Source organism: Hemitrygon akajei, chromosome 20 (assembly GCF_048418815.1).
Source record: "Hemitrygon akajei chromosome 20, sHemAka1.3, whole genome shotgun sequence".
Taxonomy (NCBI): domain Eukaryota; kingdom Metazoa; phylum Chordata; class Chondrichthyes; order Myliobatiformes; family Dasyatidae; genus Hemitrygon; species Hemitrygon akajei.
The window spans coordinates 51,340,813-51,351,663 of record NC_133143.1 but is presented as its reverse complement, the minus strand read 5'-3'; the positions used below and the strand labels follow the sequence as shown (position 1 = coordinate 51,351,663).

The 10,851-nt window shown below is 41.6% G+C and overlaps 1 protein-coding gene across 1 annotated transcript in view; it reads right to left on the bottom strand.

The window, feature by feature from the left end:
* Nucleotides 1–805: 805 nt before the first annotated feature.
* LOC140713938 (uncharacterized) overlaps nt 806–10,851 on the bottom strand; it is a 53,453-nt gene continuing 43,407 nt past the window's right edge. The window contains exons 9-10 of the mRNA XM_073024633.1: nt 8,127–8,751; nt 806–1,293 (exon numbers count right to left, since the gene is read on the bottom strand). Coding sequence (XP_072880734.1) covers nt 806–1,293; nt 8,127–8,751 — 1,113 coding nt within the window. The remainder of the gene's footprint in view (nt 1,294–8,126; nt 8,752–10,851) is intronic.

Genomic DNA, 10,851 nt, shown 5'->3' with positions numbered 1-10,851 from the left:
TACTGTTCCAATGAAGGCACTTAGGATATTTAATTGTGTCATGTAAGTTTGAACTACTGTTATTATTGTCCTGTGCTGTGAGTAAAAATCATTATCCATGCACTGTCACAATACTAGATATTAAAATAATTTCCACATGGCAGTGAAGATGGCAAAGAGTAAAAAACACAAAATGCTGGAGGAACTCAGCAGGTCAGGCAGCATCTACAGAGAGGAATAAACAGTCGACGTTTCAGCTGAGACACTTCATCAAGACTGGAAAGGAAGGAGGAAGAAGTCCCAAGAGGAAGGAGGAGTGGGGTTGGGGGGGGTGAAGTGTAGCTGTACAAGCTAGCAGGTGATAGGTGGAGCTAGGTGAGGGGAAGGCAGGTGGGTGAGAAGTGAGAAGCTGGTAGGTGATAGGCGGAAAAGGTAAAGGGATGAAGAAGAATGAATCTGTTAAGAGAGGACCATGGACATGGGGGAAAGAGACGAGGATGGGCAGTAGGAGGCAGTAGATGATACGCAGGTGAGAAGAGGGGGAAAGAGGAGAGCTAGAATGGAAAATGGAGAAAGACAGAACGAGTGGGAGGAGAAATTTCTTCTTACCCCTTTGAAAGCTTCTGTGATCTCGTGTTTAAGGTAGTTGATAAAAAGTTTAGGTAACTTTAAAAAATATACAAACAAAACAACTTCCTTTGCCTCCAGTGTCTATAAACAATAAGATTTAGCATCTCTCATAAAATATTAGTATACAGTCTAAAGCATCTTTGAAGTTACATTTTTTCAGAACTGCAATGAAGCATTTTGAGATTAGGAGCTCTGCTCATCGATTTTCTTCCTCTTTTGGTAAATGTTCAGATTTTCCATCTTCTTGCATAGGAAAGGCATTTATCCTGGGATGATAGCAACAGTCCTGGTCTACTGTTCTACCAGCAAGGGTCAAACTTCCTTCCAGGCTTTGCCTGCTGTTTCTTTGCTCTTGAATGGGAAGGCTGTCCCTATGGTTATACAGACTGATTTGCTCTTCTTGCACAGGGAAGGGCACAGCTTTTTGAGACTGTTCTTGTACCGGCAATCCCGGGTGAACTTCAAAACCACACATACTGCCTGGTTTCTCCTCATCGATGGGAAATCTGTCACTTCCTCTAAAATCTTCGGTGGTAAATTTTGCTCTGCCATTTACACCCCCCTTATTGCCCTCATCTGTGCTGTTATTCACTTTGACAATTACGTTGAAAATGACCGAACCGCCAGCACTCGATACTGATTGGCCACTGGTGTTATGCATCATGTTACCACCACGTGAAAAGCCTAGAGTTAAGGAAGAAAAGATTTCATGTACAGTAAACTCAGCTCTTAGTTCTCAATATACCAGCAACTCGTTTATCCATTGTCATTTTTCACATCAATCCAAATAATAAGATGCCAAAGGAAGATGTTTAATGGTATTTTTACAGTTAATAATTTCTGAATGCTACTGAATATCAGGGAAAGTTTTGCTCAGCAATTTTATGGGTGAAACTTCTCTAGATGACAAGAAAACATGGTTTATTTTCAATTGCTCATGGGATGTGGATGTCATTTGCAATGCTAGTATTGTCCATTGCTAATTGATCATGACCTCCAGAGGTCAATCACACTTCTGAGTTTACTTTCACATATGGGGCAGACCAGAGAAACACTTTCTTCCCTGAGGACAATTAGTTTCATGGTTACCATCACTTGGACACACTTCTTTCAAGAAAAATCAACATTTATTTGGTTACTTGAATTTAAATTCTCCAGCTAACATGGTGGGATTTGAGGACATGGTGTATCATTAGCCCAGTCTCTTAACTGCCCACTATCATGCCCTCTGGTGGAAGCCAATAGCACTGAAAAGGACTCCACCATTTGGGTCTTGGAGGTTCTGACAACAAATGTCAGCTCCAGATCCAGGCAAGGTGAAGGGCAATGGGAAATTCAAGCAGCAAGCACAGACTGCAGGCCTCACTTGGCAAGAAAAGGGCAAATGCCAAAACCTGTGCCAGAAGCAATCAATGATCAGGATTCACTTTCTGCTGCTGTCTGGAAGGAGTTTGTATGTTCCCCCTGTGACTGTGTGGGTTTCCTCCCATATTACAAAGACGTATGAGTTAAAGTTAGTAAATTGTGGACATGCGCTGGTGCATTGCAACACTTGCCGGCTGCCCTCAGCAGATACTCGGACAATGCAAATGACTCATTTCACTGTATGTTTTGATGTTTCAATGGGAATAACTGCCAACTTCCAATGGCAAATAGTGATGAAGAAAATAGACATAATGGACTAGGAATCAGTTCAGCCTGCATTATTAGCTGTGGACAATTGATTTTGCTTGCTAACTTCAATTCAGGTTATTGATACGTATGCTGTATAGGGATGGTGGGAATGACGGGGTAGGGAAGGAAAGCTGGAAGCAAATTACATTGCTGGCTTTATCACTGGATGTGCATAGTGTTCTTTTTAATCATCCAACGTAGGTTTTGGAACTGACACTGGCTCTAGGATCGGGGTAGACAATAAACCTGCAGAAATGGAATGATTCTGACACAGCAGGTGGCAAATTGGAAAGACTATCTAGTAATTTGCAGTAGCTTATGCTGAGGATAAGCAGCAGAAGCCCCAAGAACAATTGCCAGGTAAAGGCACAGGCTTATTGCTCTCTCAAACTGCCTTTGGGTATACTAACCAGAATCAATTATCCATGTTTATATTTAAGAATGTTGTTTTAGAATAATGCCCAACTACTTGATATGTCTGATGCGATCTGGCCGTAAGTAATGTATTCAAGTTGCATCAAGTGCATACCCTGATAATATATATAGTTTAGGAAGGTTTAGTCACTTGGCATTCAAGATGAGGTAGTAAATTGGATTGGATATTGGCTTTGTGGGAGAAGCCAGAGAGTGGTAGTAGATGGTTGTGTCTCTGACTGGAGATCTGTGACTAGTGGAGTGCTGCAGGGATTGGTGCTGGGTTCATTGTTGTTTGACATCTATATCACCGACCTGGATGATAATGTGGCTAACTGGATCAGCAAATTTGCAGATGACACCAAGAATGGAGGTGTAGTGGACAGTGAGGAAGACTATCACGGCCTGCAGCAGGATCTGGACCAACTGGAAAAATGGGCTAAAAAAGTGGCAAATGAAATGTAATGCAGACAAGTGTGAGGTCCTGGTAGGACCAACCAGGGTAGGTCTACAACTAGAGGTCATGGGTTAAGAGTGAAAGGTGAAATGCTTAAGGGGAACATGAGCGGAAACTTCTTCACTCAGAGGGTTGTGAGGGTGGGGAATGAGCTGCCAGTGAAAGAGTGCATGCAAGCTCAATTTCAACATTTAAGACAGGTTTGGATAGGTACATGGATAATAAGGGTACAGACTGCAATGGTCCTGCTGCAGGTCATTGAGGTTAGTCTGCTTAAATGGATTCCGCATGGACTAGATGGTCCGAAGGAACTATTTCTGTGCTGTAATTTTCTATGACTCTATGATATGACATTTGAGTTTGATTCGGTTGGACCTTGCTGGATTGGATCAATATATGGCTGGCGTGTTTGGTATTATTGTTTGAGTCACGTTTTCATGTTTGTTGTAACATATGCTCAGTGGCCACTTTATTAGGTACACCTGATCATTAATGCAAATATCTATTCAGCCAATCATGGCCAGCAACTCAATGCATAAAAAACATCGGTCAAGAGGTTTTATAGTTGCTCAGAGCAAACATTGGAATGGGGAAGAAACGGGGAAGACTTTGACCGTGGAATGATTGATGGTGCCAGACGAGGTGGTTTGAGTATCTCAGAAACTGCTGATTTCTTGGGATTTCTACGTACAACAGTCTCCAGAGTTTACAGAGAATTGTGTGGAAAACAAAAAAAAAAATCAGTGAGCTGAAATCCTGTGGGTGAAACGTCTTGTTAATGAGAGAGGTCAGAGGAGAATGGCCAGACTGGTTCAAGCTGACAGGAAGGTGACAATAACTTAGATAATCAACTGTGGTGTGTAAAACAGCATCTCTGAATGCACAATGTATTGAACCTTGAAGTGGATGGGCTACAGCGCAGCAGAAGACCACAAATGCACACTTAGTGCCCACTTTATTAGGTACAGGAGGTACCTATTAAAGTGGCCACTGAGTGGAGACGGTTGCCTTTTGGCCCATTGAGTCTTCGTCAGCTCTTGGTGGAGTCATAGCAAACCCATTCCCCATCTTGTATCCCTCTGACAGAATAGAGAAGAAGAGATAAAAATTTGTCCTCAGCAGTTGGGTTCAAGTTTTATAGAGAATAATGGCAATGTAATCCACATCAGAAACTGAACACCATTGACCTCAATGGCAGTAATTTCCATTACAGAGCCACTACAATGATATGGCTGGTTAACTACTGGGGATAGGAGAGATCTCGATGCCATAAATAGTAAGACAGTCACCTGTACATCCAAAAAGGAAGTCAACGGAAATTTCTTTACTCAGAAACTGGTCGGAAAATGGAACATGACATGAAAGGGAACATCTGAGCTGAATAACCTGAAGGAAGTCATTCGGGGCATGAGAGAGAAGCAAAGGGAAATATTAACGTGGCTGGAGGAGAAGAGGCTGAAAGAGGCCGTATGGATGGTAAACAGCTGCATGAACTGAATGGCCCATTTCCCTGCTGCAAGTGCTTAGTAAAACTACAATTAGACCATTTGTCTAGAAGACAGGAACAGAATTAGTCCATTCAGCCCTTTGAGTCTGCTCCACCATTCCATCATGGCTGATCCCGGATCCCACTCAAATCCATACACCTGCCTTCTCGCCTTAACCTTTGATGCCCTGACCGATCAGGAAACGACCAACTTCTACCTTAAATATAAGCACAGACTTGGCCTCCACTGCAGATTTATCCTCCTTACTTCTGTTCTAAAGGGTTTCACCTCAATTTTGGTACTGTGCCCTCCAGTTCTGGATTTCCCCCCATCACAGGAAACATCCTCTCCACATCCACCCCATCTAGTCCTTTCAACATTCAGTAGGTTTTAATGAGACCTCCCCCTTACTTCCTTAGCACTACCTACCCATCCACCTATCTTTGTATCATCCGCAAACTTTGCCATAAAGCCGTCAATATCATTATCTAAGTCATTGACAAACAATGTGAAAAGCAGTGGTCCCAATACTGACTCCTGAGGAACACCACTAGTCACTGGCAGCCAACCAGAAAAGGCCCCTTTTGTTCCCACTCGCTGCCTCCTGCCTGTTAGCCATTCCACTATTCATGCCAGTATCTTTCCTGTAATGCCATAAGATTTTACCTTGTTAAGTAGCCTCATGTGTGGCACCTTATCAAGCACCTTCTCTCCTTAAACTTTGACACCCTTATTAATCAAGAATCTATCAATCTGTGCTTTAATTATATCCAATGACTTGGCCTCCACAGCCATCTGTGGCAATGAATTCCATAGTCTACCCTCTGGCTAAAGAAACTCCTTCTCATCTCTATTATAAATGAACAATTCTCTATTTTGAGGCAGTGCCCTCTGGTCCTTGGCTCACTCACTATAAGAAACATCCTCTCCACATCCACTTTCAATATTCGATATGTTTCAATGAGATCCCCCCCCCCATTCTTTGAAACTCCAGCAAATGCAAGCCCAGAGCCATCAAACACTCATCTTTCCTGGAATAATTCTTGTGAATCTCCTCTGGACCCTCTCCAAAACAAGCACATCCCTTATTAGATAAGGGTCCCAAAACTTCTCACAATACACTGCAAGTGTGGTCTGACCAATTCTTGCGCAATTTCACGGGATAAACAAGCAAGCTCTCCACTGCCCTTCTCAGTGCTTAATGTCAGTGAAAATGCAGTAAGTAAGATGGAGAAGATAATTCTCACTGGACTCTTTCTGTGTGCGAGAAATATTGTGTGGAAACTGCAGACAGTAGTTGCTGGTAAGTTTCAGTAGGCCAGTGCTACTCAATAGAATAAATTCATGTGGAAGTCCAGGACTGGAAACAGAACATTGAAGGGAGTTGGGAACACCTTTCCCTCTATGGTCTCTGTCTACACTTCTCACTGCCTGAGTAAAGCAGCCAATATAATCAAAGACATTCTCTCTTCTCCCTCTCCCATCGTGCAGAAGATACAACAGCCTGAAAGCATGCTCCACCAGGCTCAAGGACAGTTTCTATCCCGCTGTTATTATACTCTTGAAAAGCCCCCTTGTAGAATAAGATGGACTCTTGGCCTCTCAATCTACCTTGTTATGATGTTGGACTTTATAGTTTATCTGCATGCACGTTCTCAACAACTTTTACAGTTTATTCTGCATTGTTGCTGATTTGCCTTATTACGAACTGTGTAGTGATTTGATCTGTATAAACAGTATGCAAGAAAAAAATTTCTAAGTTTCTTGGTGTATGTAACAATAATAAATTAATTTTATTTATTTTTTATTTATTGAGATACAGTGTGGAATAGGTCCTTTTGGCCCTTCGAGCCAGCTGGCCAGCAATCCCTGATTTAATCCTCACCTAATCACCAGATAGTTTACAATGGCCAATCAACCTACCAAATGGTATGTCTTTGGACTGTGGGAGGAAACCCACATGGTCATGGGGAGAACGTACAAGCTCCTTACAGGCAGGGGTGGGAATTGAACCCTGTACTGTACTGTAAACTAAATACTATGATACCGTGCTGCCCAGTTCCTCGATTATTACATTCCATAGCCAGAACCATGCCATGAGTTCCTTGCTGTCCACATTTAATCATTTTGTTTCTAGAAATCTACTGGTCTAGTATGTCTGAGTCCCATTTGACAAGGCCTTTGAGGCAGCAAAAATCTATACAATGGAATCTGGTCACATGGATGGCCCGGTACAGCCTCTGCTCATGGAATTGCCAAAATAAGTCTTTTAAAAGGCAGACACAATTCAGGATTTAAAAAAAAATACAACTAAAATTAAAAACAAAACAAATCGCTTAAAAAATTAAAATCATTAAAGAAACTTATTGTTGTCCTCTTTCCAATGGCCACGAATTGGCTTAGAGATCAAGTGCAAGATTTAACTTGCTGTAGGGTTAATTGATGGACTCCCTGATAAGGTTCTTCTCAGCATTTGGAATCCCTGCAGAGTTCAGTGGTGGAACACAGCTAGGAAACAGCCAGTAAAGCTCAGTTCCAAGCTCTGTAGGGCTGGGAACTCAATAGGTTTTGCTGCATCTCTCGAATCTGTGAAATCCAAATCTGGAAATCACAGACTGAACTTGACTAGCACTTGTGTGAGAGTCCCAAGCTTGCTGGCCCTTACAGGTAGAAGTCGTGACTGTTTGCTAGAGAACTGTGGGCATTTCCCGCCATGCAGTGAATAAAGTTCATGGATGGGTGCTAAGCATGTTCCTTCCAAGTAGTCAGTCCCTCATTTCCACCTCCCCTCTCCCACCAAATGAGAAAAGAAGGAAGTTAAATGTTTAGAGCTGAGATGAGGACAATTGTTTTCACTTTGATGAATCAGAATTTTTGTAATTCTCTATATGTCATTCAATTATGTTTATTCAAGATTAAAATCTGTTGACCAAAGGAATTAAGGAATAAGAGTATGGATGAATGGACGTAAGAATTAAGAGCAGGATTAGGCTCAGACCCTCCAAACCTGCTCACTGGTCATTAAGATCATGCGTATCTTCAACCTCAGCTCCATTTCCTCATCCTGTCCCATTATCCCTTCATTCATGTTATATCAAGAAATTGATTGATCTCTCTTTGAATTACCTCCAGTGACTGAACCTCCACAGCCATCTTGGGTGGGGATTTCCTAATAGTTACCAGTCTCTGGGTTAAGAAATTTCTCTTCAATCTGGTTCCCAATGGTTTGCCCCTTATTCTCAGACTGTGGTTGCTGATTCTACACTCCTCATTCAGAGGAGACATCCTCCCTGCATTTACTTTGACGGGCCTTGAGAGGATTTTTGAGTTCCGGTAAAATTTGAACAGGAACGTTAACGTGGAAGAGATAAGCAATGATATTACAGGGCAGAGCAGACAGTAAGAGCTTTCCAGCTTAACAATGCTCTTGCATTATAGAGGCGCTCTTACCAAGCAAAGTGTCTAAAATAAACAGATTAACTTACCAGAGGGCGCTGAATTTCCTGACTTCAGTCCATTATCATCACCCAGCTTTGTGTGGTCAGAACCATGGTTGCTGGTATCAAGTCCCTCAATATCCTCAGCGGAGCTAGAGGTGTTGCTTTGACAACACGCATGACAACCGTGTTTTGGAGTACAATGTATGCCCGACTGAGTGGAGGAAAATACGGTTGTACTGTGCGAGGCCGGAGCTTGCTTTTGGCCATTTCTGAAGGTGCAGACGCCGCTTCTGCCTTGTGTGGATGGGTCACTGCAAACCGCCTCCTGCAGTTCATATCTCGCAGACATCAAAGGATTTGGTAAAGTTCCACTGCTTGCATCTGCCAAACCAATTGTGCTGGAACTTCCCCCTTTACTCTTCATGTAGCAGGCAGTGTCGGGATTTTCCTTTGGCATCATTGGCGAATGTTTGGCAGTCCATAGAGTCACATCTCTTTCATAATGATTCCACAGAGGGCTACAGTCTGGACATTCTGCAAGCGTGCATAATATAGAACCATTGCTTTGACTGGTTGCCTCCACCCAATTTTTGTGTTTTAGAAATAACTCACTCTCTGGATCCCATTTGTGGTTCTTTGTTCTAATCACTGGATGAAAAGGAGCTTCTCCCTGGAACGCAATGGAAAATCCTGAGTGGCATGGCAGGAAAAGCACTGGTGAGCCGAAGTGAAGGTTTAAAGTGGAGACAAGAGAGAGCAGATGCTAGAATCTGGAGCAATGTACAAAAAGCTGGAGGAATTCATTGGAACAGACAGCATCCATTAATGAAAATTTCAAGATGAGACCCTTCATCTGGACTACACTGAAGTCCTTTAAGGCTTTAGCCAGCAGAATAGATTATAGCAAAACAGTGTTGTGGGATATTTGGACTTCTCATTTTCATTTTTCAATCTTTTTATTGATTTCCAAATAAAGAATATACAATTTGGAAGAGGAGTTTAACAAGTAGATAATATAAAAGACATATAAACAGCGATAGTAAAAACAAAAAGAATATAATATCATAATCAAATAAGTAAAATATTATGCTGTTATATATACAATAGTAAAAAAAAACTACAACTCCTCATAACAATCACAAGAAAAAAAGACTGGAAATTTTATTGATAAGGAAAAAAAAACCCACTAACTAAACTGAAACAAAAAAACAAAAAAAAGAAAGAAAAAAAAGGAAAGAAAAAGAAAGATTGGGCAGTCCAATTGAGGATAAAATTAGAAAAAACAGAGAAAGAGAAAAAAAAACACATCCTTCCAGTCATCTCTGAACCTACATGGATAAGGATTTTCCCCAAAGAGAATAAAAAAAAATAATAAAAATAAATTAAATCATGTGAAAATATTGAATAAAAGGTTGCCAGACTTGTTCAAAATTAAAGGATGTATCAAATGTCCAGCTTCTAATTTTCTCCAAGCTTAGACATGACATAATGGAGGAGAGCCAATAGAAAACAGTAGGCGGGTTGGACTTCTAATCCCTCCCGTTTAGAAAATGACTTGAATTGATTCTTTTTTTCCAACAAAGCTGATACCCTCAAAATGTTATATTCTATTATATTCTCTATGTTCATTTGCCTGAAACTTCTCTGCATCCTCCTATGACAGCCTATGGGACAACACAAGAAGCAGAGCACATGATATCAGGGGTCACATGCTGGTGTGGAATTTGAGTTGGTTTACACAGACAGGAAACAGACAATAGGAATAAAAAGCTAACTTACAGATTTGATGACTGAGACCAAAAGAGGGAAACAGCCCTTGTGAAGGGAGATGAAGAGGGGATTAGTTTAATTTAGCAAAATGGTTGGTACAGACATAGTAGGCCAAAGGGCCATAAGACCATAAGACAGGAGCAGAATTAGGCCCTGTCTGCTCCGCCATTTCACCATGGTTGATCCTGGATCCCACTCAACCCCATACACCTGCCCTCTCACTATAGTCCTTGATGCCCCAACAAATCAGCAATCTTATCAACTTCCACTTTAAATATACCCATGAACTTGGCCTTCACTGCAGTCTGTGGCACAGCATTCCACAGATTCACCACACTTTGGCTGAAAAAATCCTCCTTACTTATGTTCTAAAAGGTCACCCCTCAACTTTGAAGCTGTGCCCTCTTGTTCTGGATACCCCCACCAGAGGGAACATCCTCTCCACATCCACCTTATCTAGTCCTTTCAACATTCAGTAGGTTTCAATGAGATCCCCAAGTGTTCTTCTAAATTCTAGTGAGAACAGGCACAAACCTGCCGAAAGCTCCTCGTATGGGGCACCTTATCAAATGCCTTCTGAAAATCTAAGTAAATAACATCCACTGCCCCTCCGCTTGTTACTTTCTCAAAGAATTCTAACAGATTAATCAGGCAAGATTTCCCTTTACAGAACTATGCTGACTTCGACTTTATTTTATTATTATTCTGTAAGTACCTTGAAACCCCATCCTTAATAATGGACTCCAACACTTTCCCAGCCACTGAGGTTAGGCTAACTGGCCTATAATTTCCTCTCTTTTGTCTTCCTCCCTTCTTAAAGAGTGGAATGACATTTGCAATTTTCCAGTCATCTGTGACCATGCCAGAATCAAACAATTCTTGAAAGATCATGACCAATGCATCCGTTATCTCTTTAGCAACCTCTTTTAGGACTCTGGGGTGTAGTCCATCTGGTCCTGGTGACTTCTACTAATCCTGCTAGCTTGCCCTCATATTTCAT